We start from the raw sequence: 19,253 nt of genomic DNA, 5'->3' as shown, positions 1-19,253 counted from the left end.
AGGTGCAATGAAAAAATGCTTGTAAAACTAAAAATTACTGTCGTGATGTACATTTTGTATGTGCTATTGTATTATTTCATTTCAATAATGCCTCTTAATGAGCAAAATTTCTCCCATAACAAATAGTTTTAAGTTGTTCAACTTCATATCTTTGAATTGAATTGTAATATTCATGTATTTTAAATCTTTTTATAGGCTGAAAAAATATTTAAATATTAAGTGATTATAAATCACCAATGAAAAATATTTTGGAATTTATATCCCAAATGTCATGTAACTGATCTAATTCGATAACTCAATATTTTCAAAAAAGATTGTTTTCAATATGCTTAAATATCAAGTGAAATTTCAATATACTGTTACGAAAAAATATGTTTAAATTAAATCACTAAATATAATCGGAAGAAAAGAACCAATTTAAATCGAATCACTTCTATAATACACTTATAGTCAAAAGATAATATTTTAATCCTTGACGTACACCGTAGGACATGATTACCTAAAGAGATAACTTGTAACCTTTTGAAAATTATAGAGAATAAAAGAAAGAAACAAACTGTGGCTTTGTCAAGTAACGAACGGTGCGTATTGGCACGCACAATAGATGCGCACTGGCACAAACAATAGATAAGTCAAGAAGGGACTCTTTAAAGACTTAGCGAGACATAACGGTAAACAAATGGTGATTTAAAAAAAATAGGTGAAGAAATTTAAATCGTGTATTGCTTCTAAACGAAACAACACAGGTAAATATTGTGTACGTATAAACACGATCACATATTTAGACAGACGGGTATTTCGATACTAAACACATGGTGTCAGATTTCAGTGTTCAATATTTAGATGTCTATTGAAAATTCAATCGTTTGAACGGAAGTATAAAACATATGATTGTTAATTTGGTTACTATGGGGATACCAAGTAAGTGTTGAGTTTCTTTTGGTTTCTTTTTTTGTAGTTAATGAATTATTTATTTATATAGTAGATTTTGTTTCATAGATTTTTTTTTAGATTAAATATCTCGTACGAACATGAATCACTTCCAATGCCTTTTAAATCAAGTTTGACATTTGCCTGTTTTATTTAAAACGCATATTTCTACATAGTATTGAGCTAAAAATGGTACCTTCTTTCATACTTATATATAAAATGTAGCAAGATTGTCGGTTTCCAGACGAATAATTGAGAAACTACCTTATTAAAGCATATTCATAGGTAATAGCGAAGGTACAATGTTTGATTTTAATTGCTAGGGACTCTTTGTTGCATTATCGGCTCCGTATATCGAAAATGGATCATTATTCTGTACGTGCTGCTTGCAGAACTGTGGTACTTAGACTAAAATGTACTTTTATATATTTGTGTCGTTATGTTGCTATCGTTATCTCCGTTTATTTACATTAAATATCGAGAAAAAAGGCGACAGATGTCAAGGGGAATTCAAAAATGAAAAACAAGAAAAAAAAAAACGAGAAAAAAACGAACGAAAAACAACAAGTCTTCAAAATCCTACATAGAAAACTAAAGACTGAGCACGAACCTCTGTAGTGTGGAATCTGGGGTCACGGTTTCGACATGTACAGCAGTCAACTTCACGTTGACAACATAAGGATGTAGTCAGGACAAGTTTAAGAATTGTGTCAGATGTTCAGACTCCGTGGTTTTTTTTCTAAAATACAGGGTAAACTATTTTGTTCTATGTCACCCACTTTTCTTCATTAGCTCATTACAAGGTCATGATAATCATAAATAAAAGCCTGAGTCAGCCTTTTCCTATTTTTTAAAAAACAAATACCTCAAAAAGGAATTCCATAACCGATTCATATTTTTAGCTTATTTTTTCCCTGAACTCTTTCATCAGTAAGCAAAATCCATATGATCTAGATTTGAAATAAGCTTTCTTACATGGTCTAGTTCTTTCAGAAGTCTAGCAATTTTTATCATATGCACATGTAGATTGACATTCTTTTTCATTTATGAGTTTGAATGTCCCGCCGGTGTCTTTCGTCTCGAGTTCCTAGTTTGACTGTACATGTCCCGCGTATTTATGCATCCCGCATAGCCAAACGGACACCATTGTAAACTAGACTGAGTGTTTTACTGCTAATCAGAAGAGATCAAGATATTTATCTAAGTTAAACCTTTAAAAATTATATGTTTCTCAAATATGAACACAAAATTTGTGTTTTCAACTCTGTGTACTATGATAACTTGGATTGAGAGTTGTCTCATTGGCATTCATACCACATCTTCTGATATATTTAACAGCTGTTTTTCATATTACTGATATCATGTTATTCTATTAAAGATGTTATCTAGTCTATAAGTTCTATAGTCGATTAGAGTGTTCAAACATATAGTTGCAAGTATGGTTTTTTAGAGTTTTATTTACATTATCCTTAAGTTAAACATGTGAGGTACGTACTTTAGTATACTTCCATTTACTCCAGTTTAATCATACTACGTAATGTAAAAACCTCGTTTATACCGAGTAATCAATCACTTTTAATGTTAATTTTGATTATTAAAGAAAATATATTTATAAAGGCAACTGAGGAAAATTATACTGATAATATAGAATATACATAATATGGCGGCCTGTTTAAACTCTAATTGATATCAAAAGTAATTTGAATCAATTCATGACTTAACCATATTCAATTATCACTTTATTTTCAAATTATCTTTCAATAACAAAAGTTTTAAACTAGGACATTCTCGTCTCATTTTGAAGGTCTGTTATTAAATTTACATTTCAATTTATTTTAATAAGATCCTTTAAAAGTTGAAAATTGCTCGGTAAATCTTGTAAGCTTTGCTTATAACTTTGTCGTTTACAAACTACTAGACTTAGTACAGACTCCGTTTTCACCATTATAATCAAATGAAAAAACAGTTTACACTAAATATTGTTTAAGTTGATATGTGGTATATTTTATACAGTATAGGAGACTTCCATTTAGAAATTGTGAAGTATTCCATCCAAAAGCCACGATTTGGTTTTTTTTCTTAATTATTGTTTATCTTTCTCGTGTAAAGAGATGTTTTTTTTATGCTTGTCCAATATATTTTTTCTTAAGAGGGCTCGCGGGTATAAATCAATTTTTTTTCTAATATAGGATTTCGCTATATTTTTCTATTAATGAACTTTATCATATACTTAATAGAAAAATGTAATAAAAAAAATGGGGTCACCGTTCATTTAAGCTCACAATCTGCCTCCGAAAGAAGGATACATTTTTTGTTAATGTCCTTTTTTTCTGTTGAACTAATAGGAGAAATAGAGGTAAATTTAATATCGAAATAAAAAAGAACTAAATTACATAAATCGCTTAAATTTTACAATTATTTAGTTTATGTACAGCTTATTTGAAAACAATAATAACAAGAATGTGTCCAAAGCACACGGATGCCCCACTCGCACTATCATTTTCCATGTTCAATGGACCGTGAAATTGGGTAAAAAATCTAATTTGGCATTAAAATTAGAATGATTATATCATAGGGAAAATCTGTACTAAGTTTCAGGTTGATTGGACTCCAACTTCATCAAAAACTACCTTGACCAAAAACTTTAAACTGAAACTCGCACTTTCATTTTCTATGTTCAGTGGACCGTGAAATCGGGGCCAAACGTCTAATTTGGCTTTAAAATTAGAAAGATCATATCATAAGCAACATGTGTACTAAGTTTCAAGTTGATTGGACTTGAGCTTCATTAAAAACTACCCTGACCAAAAACTTTAACCTGAAGCGGGACGAACGGACGGACGAACGGTACAACAGACAGACGGACGCACAGACCAGAAAACATAATGCCCCTCTACTATCGTAGGTGGGGCATACAAAATATAGGTCATCGATGAGTTAAAAAAAATATTTCAATTTTAATGCCAAAAAATGACATTTTTTGCACCAAAGGGAGATAATTTGGAGCTTTTTCAATGATATAAATATTTTAAAAGTCATCTGGGGCCAAACCGAATCTATTTCTTTGGTTGCTTATTGCACCATATCATTGAGTAATAACTAATAGGGTAATAAATAAAATTTGTAATGAAAAAACAAATGTTTAATTTTTGGCTAAAATATTTGTACCCGCGAGCCTTTTTAAAATGTTTAATACCCACTCAAATGTGCTGTATTATATAAGTGTATCCTGAAATTACATCATATTTGAAGTGTCTTCCTGAACAGGTTTCATATCATACATAAATAATATGTGGGTGTTATCGGTGTTTGGTGGGGCCTGTTTTATATATACTGTCAATGTGTTTCGGATATTTCTGTTGACTCCAAAGATGGCTAGATATAAGTTATCCAAAGAAGTAAAAAATCATTGAATGTTTCATGTAAATTAAAAGTTATTTTCGGTCATCAGTAAATTTTTCTATGAGAAAACTTGCTATATTTTTTATGAATGCAATAGTCATAGAAACATTTATGTTAGTAATACAAGTGCATTTGCATACATTCAATCAAAGATTGAATTAATCGTCTTTCAAATTGTCAGAAATTTAAATTTTCGCTTTTGCTCATTTTGGCACACTGTGTATAACCTTTTTTACACCCTTGTGTCAAAGTTGTTCTTCGGTGTGCTATTATACCCCACGCAACGAAGTTCGGTTGATCGTCCGTCCGTCAGTCCGTCCGGCAGTCCTGTTTCTTGTCATCGCAACTCCTCTTTAACCACACAACAGAATTTCATGAAACCTTTTTAGATAATAAGGACATACTATGTAGAAGTGCATATCCACAGGAAATTACGGTTCAATTTTTTTTCTAGGAGTTACGCCCCTTTGAACTTATTTGCATCAATATACTATTGCAACAGTTTGTCATCGCAACTCCTCTGAAACCACACCACAGAATTTTATGAAACCTTTTAAGATAATAAGGACATAATATGTTGATGTGCATATCGACAGGAATTTACGATTCATTTTTTTCTATGATTTACGCCCCTTTGAACTTATTTGCTTCAATATACTACTGCAACAGTTTGGCATCGAAACTCCTCTGAAACCACACAACAGAATTTGATGAAACTTTGTAGATAATAAGGACATACTACATAGATGTGCATATCGACTAAAAAAAATTCTAGGAGTAACGCCCCTTTGAACTTATTTGCTTCAATGAGCTACTGCAACAGTTTGTCATCGCAACTCCTCTCGAACCACACAATAGAATTTGATGAAACCTTTATAGATAATAAGGACATACTATGTGGATGTGCACATCGACAGGAAATTAAGATTCATTTTTTTTTCTTATACAATTTTTTTTCTTCCAGTTATTTTATTTATCAAGTGACAATATGGGGACGTGGGTATGTGAGCGCGTTCACTAAGGTTCTTTAATTTTTTAGTATAAATCATATCGCATCAATGTGTTAAAAGATTTGACCCCCTCCCCTTTCCATCCCCGGGGGTCGCAATATCGGGCGATGAATAGTATTTCTTAGACGCTTAGATTTTTTCACTGGTAATTCCAGCTGGAAATTCAACCAAACATGTCTTTAATTAAGCCTTTAGTGTATCTTCCTGTTCGGAAAGTTTGCCCGTTAACAAAAATTAAGGCGGAAATACAAATATAAACTGCTTTTATTTAAATCATTATATTAACTTAAAATTTCATAAACTCAAAACTAAATAATAAAGAACACGTGTGCAAATATAATCACAATTGCTCCAAGAATGATAATTGGTGGTAGTTCTTGCTTTTATAAATCATATCCTTCAGCAGTGAGCTTATTACGACAATTTCTAATTTCCAGTTGCATTAATATTACCATAAGCCGTTTTCAACTTGTATTTTACAATATTCTACAGTGTATATAAAGTGCTTTAAAATTAATCTTTATGTTAGTAATACAAGTGCATTTGCATACATTCAATCAAAGATTGAATTAATCGTCTTTCAAATTGTCAGAAATTTAAATTGGTGTTAACGGGCATTGAGACTAGAAGGTATTTTAATAATCGAGGTCATTTTTAAATAATTCGTGATTTTGATCTTCTAATCTCACGCATAGAGACGAGAAATTATTTATGTATACACGGTGTTTATTCAAGACTTATCCGGTTCCATGGGAAATATTAGTTATTTGGAGTAGGATAATTATGTTCAATATGGATATTTGTTCCAACAGGTAGGAATATTGAATTATTTTGATATATGACGAAGATTCATTTAGAAACTTTTCATAACTACGCCTTTTTTTGTGAAGTGACATATGCAATCCCATTGGTGGCCTTTGTCTGTTGTCCGCTCTTTGGTCGGGTTATTGTCTCTTTAACGCATTCCCCATTTCCATTCTCAATTTTAATCATGATGATCTATTTAAATAAACTACACGAGATAGAGTAATTGTATGTTTTGTGTAAAGTTTATATCTTGCATGTTATTGGTTACCGCAGGGGCGGATCCATCCTTTTGTAAGAGGGGTCCCTACCCAGGATAAGAGGCAGGTGCATGGCCAACCATATGTCCAAATTCAAATGCATTGATCGTACAAAAAGGGGGTTTCAAACCCAGATCACTCCCCCCCCCCCACACACACACACCCTGGATCCGCCACTGTTCTTCTTTCAGCCAACTTGATTAGAAATCAATGAATACATATATCGAAACTAAAAAGTGGAATTTTTGAGATCTCAAAAAAATAGTTTATTCTCCACATATTGACATGTCATTTGTAAGTCATTTACTGACACAGTCCTGTTTAATGTTGAAGACTGTGCATAGCCCTGAAGATGTCTTGTAGGTATTTTGTCTTTGGGTTGCTGTGTCATTAACTGATGAATCTAAACAGGTCTTAGAATATTAAAAAAAAACACAGCTTTAACGTTAATAAACTATTTATACACACTCTTTTAAAATAATGTATATTTACACACACTTTTATTTTGTAATACATACTTAGTTTTAAATGGGAATTTTACTCTATTTTAATTTCTAATTTTATATAAGACCCAATAAGTTTAATTGGTCAAGGGGTATAAACAGAATACAATTATAATATATAAAGTAACTTTAAGTAAGTTTTTTTAGAAAAAATAAATAGCAAGTGTAAACTTGAACTTGCTTAACACCTTTGAACATATTAGCTTCAGTTACACACATTACAAAAGGTTTTTCAAAAATAAATTATTTAAAACAGATTAAATCATAATTATTTAGGATAGATTAAGTTTTTGTTAAATAATAATAATTTAATGTTTACAATCGTTCTAGGATATAACCGTACATGAAGGAAAAACTTCATTATTTTATTTTCCTGACATAATGTTGTTCTTTTGTTTTCTAAGACATAATGTTCTAAGACACATCAATACTTCAAAGTTGTGTTGGACTGATTAACTGCGTTTTTATTGATCGATCTATTTGTCTTAACGTCCAGTTCCAAATATTACAGTGTTGCATAACAATGACTCGGTGAACGTTCGCCAGATACCAAATTAAAGATTGCCAATCTCGTGGAATATTGGGAAAAGCTTATATCAAAAAGCTATTTTTATTGTTGATCTGAAAAAGTTACAAATTGAGGTATTTTTTTCATAGCAAGATCCACCCTCCTCAATTTCAACCTGATCCAATTTTAACATGTCACGAACTGGTATTGCAAAATTTAGATCTATGTTTGTGTGTGTGCGCGCAATCCTCACAGGCTCAAAGGCGACATGAAAGTCTCATGGAATCCAAGCAGTTCAAAAAATAGGAACTGGAAATCAATACTCTCGTTTTTTTCGGTGTCGTTTGATTGAATGACAATGCAACCTTTCAACAGAAACAAATTTCAACGCAATCGGTGACATTTGACCCAACCCGTTTCATTTTCCAAAAGGTTCATTTTTAAATAGAATGCATGTCCTACATTTTGTACATCAACTTTGGATCATATCTCTGAGGATCATATATTTTGTTTGTCTGGTTAGAGGATGATTTATTTTACATATAACGTAAAGCTTGTTCAAAATAAATGTAGTGTAGAAACATGGTCACATAAATTTAGCATCCAGTCTCTTAATGAGGATTCATTAGAGGTTCATTTTTGTTCTAGTCTAATGAGGATTCATTAGAAGTTCATTTTTGTTCTAGTCTAATGAGGATTCATTAGAAGTTCATTTTTGTTCTAGTCTAATGAGGATTCATTAGAAGTTCATTTTTGTTCTAGTCTAATGAGGATTCATTAGAAGTTCATTTTAAATTTGTTCTTGTCTAGATGTTCATGATGTAATACACAGCCACATCCCTTCCCAAATACGTTCTTGTTTTGCATTGTCTGTCAGAATTACTTTCCTTTTCTCCAAAACTCATCAATCGTTTAGATCTATTCTAACGTAAATATATTTCCCAATACTGTTATTCAAACATGAAAAAATCGAATAAAATCGTGAAAATACATTTATCAAATTCCTAGGAAGACTCCGTGTGGAGTAACTGAATTATTTTTTCTAGACTTCGGACGCTTTAAAATAAAGCTTGACATGTAGATTAGACACTTGTTTATTGTTGAAAACCATAGATTGACTTCTACATGTTGTTGCCTCATTGACACATTACTCCACATCCCGTTTGTATCCATATAAAATGTGTTACATCCTGGTTACCTTTTTTGAGTATCAATCTTCGGTATCGTTGAACTATTATGGATAAAAACGGACAGCACTGATTTTCGTGAAATCAAAAAGTTCAAAAGTTCAAATGTAAATATCAAATCTTTAGCAGCATAAAATGGCCTATCCTATTTATTTCAACTGCCTGATAGTGTTGGTGGGTTTGTGTTGCTACAAAAAAAAAAGAAGATGTGTTATGATTGTCAGTCTTCTCTCTAGTACTCTGTAGATTTGTTTGTCTTTATGTTTTTGCCACGGCGTTGCTAGTTTCCTTACGACTTATGGGCTTTGAGTCTCATTGGCAATCATACCACATCTTCTTTTTATGTATGAGTGTCCCTTTGACATCTCCCGCTTCTTAGCGTAATGTTATATGTTATAAAGATGACATAATTTACGAATGGTAAATTTACAGACAAAGTTTCGATCGATCTAGTACCGAAGCATAAGGTATATTTGTATCCTTAGAGTTTAATAGTATAGAAGAGGAGTTACCGACTAGTTATTGAAGTACATTGTATGTATAAGCATCTTCAAATGGCTGTTTTATTAGATACATTTACAAAGTCAGCGTTGTAAATTTTTAATAAGGTACTGCCTTCGTTTTAAAAATATTTTTTTTATTAAATTTTTTTATAATGCTTCTATGTAACTCAACCGGAAACTTTTGTTTGTCGCAAGTAAAAATGCATTTTTAAGTATATTCTATAATTGATAAACAAATATGATCATGAAGGATCATGTAGTGATTTTATTTCCTGTGCAGATAGAATATAACAGTAAAGTTTATGCAATAATAATTCTTTTTAAAATCCACCACATAGTACCTGATGGTATTTTTCTATTTACGCGTTATGAATAATCAGTTTTTTATTTGCTAAAATATTTTTCTAACAATGAAGTATTGACATAGACCTTAAAGTGGAATCAATACTAGATTGCATATATAACTTGAAGCCAACTGATAACGTTTAAAGTTCTATCTTATTTGTCAATTATTGTCCCTCGTAAATGAATGGTGTACCGTGTAAATTTGTCAATATTCTCAGGTGTAATATTGTCTTTTCAATTTATCACGTTATATAACGGCTTGAATCAATATATTTTAGGAATTCGGTCGTTTATTTCAAAAGTCAAAAGTATTTAATAGTTATTGGCTAAGGTAATACATCATTATTCCTCCCAATAAATATGCAATTTGTTTACTGTGATAGTTATCTACTATTGGGGCTAGTCATTTAATATATTTTTAGTGAAATTATAAAGAAATAGGACAGCTAAAAATAACGTGTTTTTTTATCGAATCGGTAAAAATTTAAAACCAGATGCCTCTCACAACTACAGCATACGCATGTTTATATAAGTAGCCATTTTACTTGAATAAACTACGGCTGTTGTCTGCTCTTTGGTCGGGTTGTTGTCTCATTGACACATTCCCTACTTCCATTCTCTATTTTATTTGAGAGATGTGAGACAGAACATATTGGGATATTATAGTATTCTTACCATCGTCTTATTACTTTTTTAATAGGAGTGATACTTTTGGTTACTCGGTAAAGAGCTTTCAGCAGATTAAAATATGAGAATTACAAATTAAATCTTTTCTTTGTTATATATTCACCCAAATATTGACTGGGGTATAAAGATATGGTCACTGGTTAGATTTTTCCGTTCCATCATATATAGATACTCAGCCATGTCAAATCGAAATGAGGACTGGTATGTACATTTTGTAGAGAGCTTTGTCATGCCCACTGAACGCTATATAACTCTTGTAACGACTCTCTGAGGTATACCAGGGTGGCATATTGCCAGCTAAAATTATTGTATCCTCATTTTCCAGAAGCCGTTTAAATTTCCTGCCATTCGTTCTTTTCTTTTTTTTGAAGAACCTTCCGTTTGTATTAACCTTTATTTTTTTCGTTCCGAATATGCATGAGATATTTTCTACTGGACTTTTAGCAAATAACAATTTACTCTCTTATTATATTTTTTTATTTTTACTATTCCGTGGCATAGTTCTCATGCATATTCAGAACTAAAAATATTCATCAACCAATCCAAGAGGTAGACTCGGCAATGTAGGGAACTCACCTTACCCGAAAAATCGGATTTAAAGAATTCATTTTTACGGGATTTGTAAAACCAGAACATCAAAACGGATGCCTTTCTTTAGCATTGGTTTAAATGTCCCATGGAAGAAGTTCATTAACCTATATAAATACCCTTTTAACTTTTTGGTGTTTATTTTATTGCCAGTCAAAGTCGACAAATAAGTTATATAATGATCAGAAAGTTCAAACTGAAGAGCATTACTTGGTACAAACACATGTAAAGGAATTTTACAACTAACAACTCGATAACAATTTTCGTCTTTGTTGCACAGGTCAATTTTCAGTCTATCACCACATTGCTATATTTACAAGATGCCAATAGTGTAATATGTTCTAAAGAAACAGCAGGGCAACTCGATTAGCTTTTCGCAGAGTAATTTATATATGTCCATAACGATAAAAAAACACACTTTATAAGCAATATTTTCGTATTGACTTATTACTATACTGGGGTATATCAATGTGAAAACTGATTTAACATCAATTTTCAATATATGTAATTAAATCTGCTTATGCTGTATTGAGTTTTACCTTTTTAGTGATTTTATTGATAAAAGGTATTTAGATTCAGTCATTAGCAATAATAATGTTATCTAAAACAAATAGTCCACGAAGAATGAACCTAATGATTTTCACGTTATATTTCAGCTAACTTTTAACCAGAGAGATTTTATAATAAATGATGTGGATTTGAACGTTCTGATATAAAAAGCTCAGTTAAATCAAAATGAATCAGTTCAAGTTTGACTCTGGCGATTCCGCCAAGAAGACGTTCGAGTTTCGGATGTCAAAAAAAGTTTCCGAATTGACTCAAGTTGTTCATATGCTGTTTACCCGTAATCATGAGAAAGAAGTCGAAATTGAGGCTATGAAAGAAGCCTTTGAATATGAAATATTATTAGTGCAAGAAGACGCACAGGGTAGAATTGACAATTTAGAAACTAAACGATTGGAATTAGAACTGGAATTAGACAGAGAACGAAAAGCTGGAGAAAATCGTCTGAAAAGTGCTCTGAAAAACGAATCAGACAGTCGAGAGGAAGAATGGAAGGCCAAATTAATAGCAAGTGAAAAAAATTTGCTTGAAGAAAAAGCCGAGTGCCAAAATCTTAGAGATCTTTTAATAAATGCTCAGAGAGATATCGAAAAATTAAGGCAGGGTGTAGCTGATCAGCTTGCTAGTAAAAACGAAGAAATTCTTAGGAAAAACCAGGAATTAGATAAATTAAGGAAATTAGTTGCTAATTTAGAAAAGACCCAGGTTGAAACAGAAATTCATTATAAAGAAATTATACGTGATATTGAAAAAACTAATGAAAAGTTAGAAAAAGAACTTCAACAGTTGCAAGCATTGTTAGAAGAGACACATAGGAATAAAATGAAACTTGAGGAAAAGAATGCTAAATTAGAAACGGATTTGAAAAATTTGCGGAAAGACTTTAGTAGAAAAGTTGCAGAAGTAGTAGCTAGTCAAAAAATGCAACATCATCAGCAACTACAACAAGTTCAAAGCCATCAACAGCCGTCAACAAGGCTGTCTCCTGGAGCTTTCACGGTAAGTGTCTATTTTGGTGAATCATGAGTCCCTTTGTTAGTTATGGTTAATTTTAAAAGCGAAATTACGAGCTCATTATAGGAAATATTTTTGCATTTTGTTAAACAAACATTTACATTGTGAATTTTAAAAGTCAGAAATATCTTTAGAAAATTCACATTTGTTTCTGTTCTTTCTTGTAACAAAGAAAAAGTAGACAGTAGTTTTTGAATCTGTTTTTTAATTATAAATTTGGAATACGTATGCATGGATAAGATAAAAAAAATTGCATCTTATGTATTACAATATTGTATCACAGCGTGCGGTATGTAGTACTAATACACTTGTTATTAAGTAAGAAAAAAAAAATCTGACATGTGTAAAGTGTAATCTGTACGGTAAAGTGATTTGAAATAAATTTTGGAATTATACCAAGACTTTTTTGAGACATAAACACTCTACTTTATATATAGATAAACTGAACTATACAATATTACATAATATTGTTCAACTCGTTTGGGATCTTTGTTCAACATAATGAGAAAGTAGAAGTCTTCAAGCCGAACAACACAAAACGATTACAACATGTATTTAATGAACCAGTCTATTAAAAAATATTTTCAAACATGCTTACGATTTTGTATACATAACAGATGCAAGTTTCATATAAATAAGACATATTCTAACAAGCTGTCACATAAAAATTGAAGGAATTGACACCAAAACCAAACACACAAATAAAATAAATGTTTTGTCTCATATGTTTTGTGTTGGAAAAAAATATAAAGATGCAGATGTGGTATGATTGCCAATGAGACAACTCTAGACCAAATGACACAGAAATAACAACTCTAGGTCACCGTACGACCTTCAACAATAATCAAAGACCATACCGCATGATAAGCTATAAAAGGTCCCGAAATGACATCAACGCCTGTTCTATCAAGCACAGTAGATCCTGATGCGATACCGCAAAGGGATCCGAATCGCAAATAGGAATAAAAGACAGTTTATAACGGCTGGTAAGTAAAATCTAGATGCGATTAGCACGGAGGAATTGTGCTCTGTAGTTATCGGATCTAGGATTTACTTTCCAACCGTCACACTGAATTTTCATTTATTCCTCATCGGGACTCAGATCCTTCCGCTGATTTCGGATTGGAACATCTAGTGTGTTTAATAAACTAAAACAACAACAACAGCAAACCAACACCATATTAAAAATTATGAAATGAAAGAGAGAATTAAAGAAATATATGCATATTAAATACTTCTTAAAAGAGAGAAGATAGAGTACGATCATCACGTTCACCTATTCCATCCAATTCTGCAAAGAGAAGAAATAGCCGTGATTCAAGGCAAATTGCCCCAAAGCGCGATGAGGTACTCTTTGGAATAACGTTGTACTAAGCGGCACTCACGGATTTATAATCATGTCTGTCTGCACTTGTGACGATTTTACAACTTTTTTGAAAATATGCCACTTTGAATTATAATAATCAAATGGTTTTAATATAATCTTTTATTCAGTGTGATTTTTCACGTTTATGTATATATGATATGTATTTACACAAATTTACCTTGCACAAATCTTGTTGCTTAACTCAATGCAAAGTATGAACCTTTAATGTATCTTAAAACGATATGATTTTACTCTTTTCAAATATATTCACTAGTTGAGACATACCATAGTTATAATTAAACTGTATGAACGTGTTCCAATTTTATATTTACATGTTCTTTTATTCAAATTGTTAAGAACAACATCCAATTTCAAATTAAATCTTATGATACTATTAGACTTATCTAAAATTACAGTAATCAAAATAAGTAAAAATAAAAACATAGGGATTTCGATTTAAACTATAAAACATTCGTTTGTGTATGTGTATCAAAACAGTATAGACATGTCTTAAAAGGTGAAAATCAGTATCGTTTTATGAGATTAGGTTACATATTATATATCCAATAACGATATGTAACATGGGTTTATAATCCTTTAAGCCGATTTCTCATCCAATTTAACTGGAAAACAAACAAATCTAAATGTCATCTAATTTCACTGGTAAACAAACAAATTTAAATTAAAGTTGCATATTATTTTCAGTCACATCATTCATGTACAAACAAGGTAAACTTATTTACAGTCTTTTCACTTGATCAGGGAAACACTTTATTGGTTTCGACAAATTTGAATGTTGTAGATTTGGGGTGACACTAATAAGCACTTAAAATTCAACGAATTTTAATTTAAGTTTAAAGGTTCACAGACTTGAAGGTGAAAAGACATGTAAAATATTCCTGTCTTTGCTATTTTCAAAGATGGAAAGACATATTATGCAATAAATGTCTCTGATATTCATATATTAAGTAAAAATGGACTATCTTTGATAAAATGGCATTCTTGGAGTCGAACGTAAACCAACTTCAATTGCGAAGCACTATAATATTTTTTTTTTAAACTTCATTTGTCAATATCCCCATAGTGCAATTCGTAATTAGTAATAATTTTGTCTCAATTTCAGTTTCAATGAAATTTAATTACCTTTGTTATTCAATTATTATATCGAATTCAAAATTTAAAAAACAAGTCAATAGAAACAAAACATCAGCAACAATTTCCAGTAGCATAAAATTGAGAATGGAAATGGGGAATGTATCAAAGAGACAACAACCCGATACATCTTTTGGTGGAAAGAATAGATACAAATCATATTTAATTGGCTGTTGCTTATCGGTTTTTGACTGGAGTTTTATTATTTTAACCAAATGAATCATTTCATATCAAAGATTGTGCCATAGCCTGAAATAAGCTATTTATAATTTATACATTATATATGTTATCAAACTTCAAACAAATATATATACTTCTCATTTCCGATATTCTTCCTTTATATGTATGATTCATATATCAAATTTTCAATTCTATTCATCCTCTGCTTTCCATTCTGTCTATATTAAAATAAACCTACTAGTATTACTGCAAAATCATAAATCTGAGACACATATCTAATTGGATAGTTACAAACAACTCTTACAATATACTATTGTCATTTCCTATGGAAAATATTGTTTTTAAAGAGTTTGGAAGCTTGCAATTATTTGAAGTTTTCACGACCTGTTAAAACGAGCAACAAACTTCTATATAAGTGGTTTAGTTTTCAGTTCCATCTCTTGTTACTGACTTTAAATCAAATACTAACATTCTTTATTTTCTAAATGAACACTGAGTCTCTTCAGTCATTTCCTGATATCTGCTTCGTCCAGTTTTGTGTTTAAAATGAATCAGCTTATTTTATATTTCTTACTTGGAAGGTTGGACGTTCGAAATTGTATGATCCTACCAAGAAGGTAAGCCCTTACACGGGTAAACCAGTCATGAGAATCAACATAACCGTCTGTTGTAGATATTTAATATCAAATAATACTTAGCTTTTTTATCAGATTAGAGTTGTCGAACTTTTATTGTCATTTTGCATGAAATAATTAGTTGGGTTAATTTTTCGTTTTTTAAATTTTATTCTTTGCTTTGCTTCCGCATGTAAACAGGGTACAATGGATCAGTCTTATGACAGGAAAATTGGTTTATTTCGCACGTATACATATACTTAAACTTTATACTAAATTAAAGTTTTACTTAAATTTAGTTCTTTTATATTTTTTTACCCAGCAGTCATAGCTTTTCACTACCATATTAATCATACTTCATACAATTTTGTCATTGTTTTATATCAATATTTGCGTACTTTATATTGAGTTGAATTATAATAATTTAGTAAACAGATAGAAAATATTAAGTAAAATAGAATAAAAGCTGTAAACGAGAAAGCTGTTTTTATATCACCAATGAAAAATATGATGTTATAACTTACATACATGTATTTGCATACTAGTATAAATTTACATTCATATAAGACTGTATTTTATGTATCTAATATCAATCATATGTTATAACCATTGCATGAATTATATCTACAAATACGTTTACTTCAAATAATATTGAATATAAAATCATGGTATCAGAGCTTTGAGGTTAATATATCATAATAAAGTTACATTTATTTTATTTTCCTAGGATTATAACGATGAATTGGAAAAATTACGACGAGAAGTTCAGCGATATCGGATGGAGCTCAGTAACCGTGACAATAACTTCAATAGAGTATTCTCTACTCAACAACCTCTTACTGTGGACCCTAGAGCAGGAAAAATCGGGATGAGTTCACAACAAGTGATTGCTTCACACAGGAGTAATGAACCACTGTTATCAAAAGAGAAGTCGTTTTCATATGCCTTTGTACAATCGATAGATGATTCCGTAAGTACCGTTATCTGTTTGTTTAATGCGGATTATAAATTCATGCCCTATGTTGTGCTACTGGTCAAGATGAAAATCTCACTTTATAAATAATGTTTGTCCTACGCGCTTTTATAAATTAACTTCATAAAGGACACGTAAAGTCATGGATGGATAAGAACTGAAGCACGTTTTAAAAGATTTATTTGACCAAAAAGTGTCTGTACATTATAGTCAAAATCCATCTTATATCAACTATATATGTATGCTACCGATTCGAAGAGGGCACTTATTTACAGTGAATTATTTGTTCTAAGGGAGATATCCGATTGGGACAAATATACATATTTTTTTTTATTGTTCCAACTCGTTTATGTCACCACCGAATTTGCATCGAAAATTAGGAAATGTTGCGTCGATTTAAAAAAAAAAAACAAATAAAAATTTAGTCTCTACACACTTTAGACAGTCTATAATTTCTTAAAGACGGATGTTTGTTTCTTATGCATATACATTTTACTACTATAAGGTGAACTGTAAATCCAAACAATGTAATTTAAGGCGAATTTAAGAAATTTTAAATGCCATGTTCTTGACTAAACCAAACTGATAAAAATTTCAACACTGATTTTTCGTCTAAATTAAATGCTTGATTTATGTATTTTATTTTCGTTTTCAGAAAAGACCGTCCAGTTCAAGGGCCTCTTCTGCAGCATCAAGGTTACCAGTGCTTTCACAGGAACAGAAGACTCGTCTTACAAAACTTATGCGACCTAAACCATTATCGAAAGAGGCTTTGTACAGTTAACAAAACACATCAATTTTATGTGCCAGACGGACAGTGGTACTATTATAACGTCATAAGAGTACACATGAACATCAATCTGACAATTTAAACTTGAACTTCCAAAAGGTTACAGAAAGAATTTCACAAGTGTAGTTCACCCAAGTGCTTCCATTGCATTTACGAGTTTTCACAACCAAAGCATTTAATGCATCATTTGTCATCATCTGTTCATTTCACATACATTACCCCTATATTAATTGATTACTGGAACGGTTAGAAAAAGAAGTTATGGAATTATAAAAAATTATACATGTGTGATATTCTTCGTGTTTTTGTTTTCTTGATTTAATAGGTTTCTTAAAGTAGTATCGTCTTTCCAAGCATACAAGTATTTTGAACCCTTGAAATCAATAATTGTACAGTTCAGGATCCCTGAATCAGTTGAAGGTGCATGCTTTTTGCTTGTATCGACATAATTTGAATTGTATTCAATTACTAGTTGATATCTTTTTATATTATTACACACAATAGGAAAGTACCTCTTATAGCATAATTTGTCGATATTATTTTGCATCTGATAACAATTAAAGGATGAGTTTCGCTCAAACATTTTGTTTCGGATCGTTTCGCTTGTAGTCAAAATATTCCTTTAAGCAAGATGGTAGTGCTTTCCTCCTTCTGGTATATTGAAATATCAAATACCGATCGGTCAAGAGGGGAAATGTTCAACTTTTGAGAGTAGTGTGTAATTTTCAATTTAATACAGAAATTTATGTGTTTTATCATATTTACAGCGGTATTTAACACCAAAAAAACTTTGTCACATACATGTAAGGGTTGTTAACTCTGATAAAGTAACTTTTACAATATAATTTCTTGTGAATTTACCTATTTTATTATAAAGCAAGAAAACGAATCCGGTGACACCATTTTTTTTATTTATCTAAAGCATATTTTTGAGCAATCTGTTTTATCTTAAATTTCTACATTGTATGCTGTAGTGACCCACTCTTTTTATTATATTTTTGTAAAAGAAATGTTGACAAATTATTAGAAAAATCTATGGGTTTTTATGAAGACCCCAACGGGAGAGATCCGTTTGCGCCAAAAATGCGTCCTTTTGCGCCATGTTACCCCTGAAAAACAGTAATTGACGCAAAAGGACGGCTGCCACCCCAACCTACCTTAAGGGCATACAAAATTGTAATGAACACACGGTGAATTTCTGAGAAAAATTTGCATACAAATTATTTTTCTCCTACTGAATTCAAATAGAAAATATACCCTCAAGTGCTTATTTTCGAGAAATTTCGGTTTCTTGGACATAATATCTATCCGTTTAATAGACTTACTATTTTTTTTGAAGAAAATCACAAGCAAACTCTTGTCAAAACATCCAAGATATTAGTGTGCTTTAAACTTGTGTAGCAATATTTTGGAAATCATTTTTTTTTTATTTTTAGTAAAAATACGCATTTGTTTTAATGTGTATTTATCAAATTAGCGAATTATCATTGTTGATTTGTGAACAAACATTGATACAAAAAATTGTCATATTTAATCAAGCGAAATATCAGTTTTTAAAAATGGGTCAAATACAGGAGATAAAATGAACAAATTTTATAATGAAATTTTATCTTTTGCGATTGGTCTAGCAGACATTAATATTATACATGATTAAAACAAATAATACAAAGAACAAACCGTCTGGGACGTCTCCAGGGTTATCAAGGGCCTCTTTTGCTGCACGGAACACTAATTTTCCTCGGAGTTCAGTTTTTTGTGATTTTACTTATTAATATATTATCAACATTAAGGAAGAAAAATGATCAGAATTGAAAGAAATAGTGTCGATGGCTATCTGTTAATTTCTTCTATTAAAAAAAAATATAAATCAAAA

The 19,253-nt window shown here is 31.0% G+C and overlaps 1 protein-coding gene across 5 annotated transcripts; it reads left to right on the top strand.

The window, feature by feature from the left end:
* Window positions 1-531: 531 nt before the first annotated feature.
* Window positions 532-17,678, top strand: LOC143072121 (uncharacterized). 5 transcript variants are annotated; one of them, XM_076246926.1, is made up of 5 exons: window positions 532-746; window positions 11,384-12,290; window positions 13,551-13,652; window positions 16,345-16,587; window positions 17,246-17,678. In XM_076246926.1, the coding sequence occupies exons 2-5, from the start codon at window positions 11,463-11,465 to the stop codon at window positions 17,372-17,374; spliced, it is 1,302 nt and encodes a 433-aa protein (XP_076103041.1). In that variant the 5' UTR covers window positions 532-746; window positions 11,384-11,462; the 3' UTR covers window positions 17,375-17,678. The 5 variants fall into 5 exon arrangements, with proteins under 5 accessions (XP_076103041.1, XP_076103040.1, XP_076103043.1 ...); XM_076246925.1 differs by having other exon boundaries at window positions 532-921; XM_076246928.1 differs by lacking the exon at window positions 13,551-13,652 and adding an exon at window positions 14,377-14,400 and having other exon boundaries at window positions 534-921.
* Window positions 17,679-19,253: the final 1,575 nt, after the last annotated feature.

The sequence above is a fragment of the Mytilus galloprovincialis genome, chromosome 4 (genome assembly GCF_965363235.1).
Source record: "Mytilus galloprovincialis chromosome 4, xbMytGall1.hap1.1, whole genome shotgun sequence".
Taxonomy (NCBI): Eukaryota; Metazoa; Mollusca; class Bivalvia; order Mytilida; family Mytilidae; genus Mytilus; species Mytilus galloprovincialis.
The sequence above is the reverse complement of the archived record's forward strand: the minus strand, read 5'-3'. Positions and strand labels throughout refer to the sequence as shown.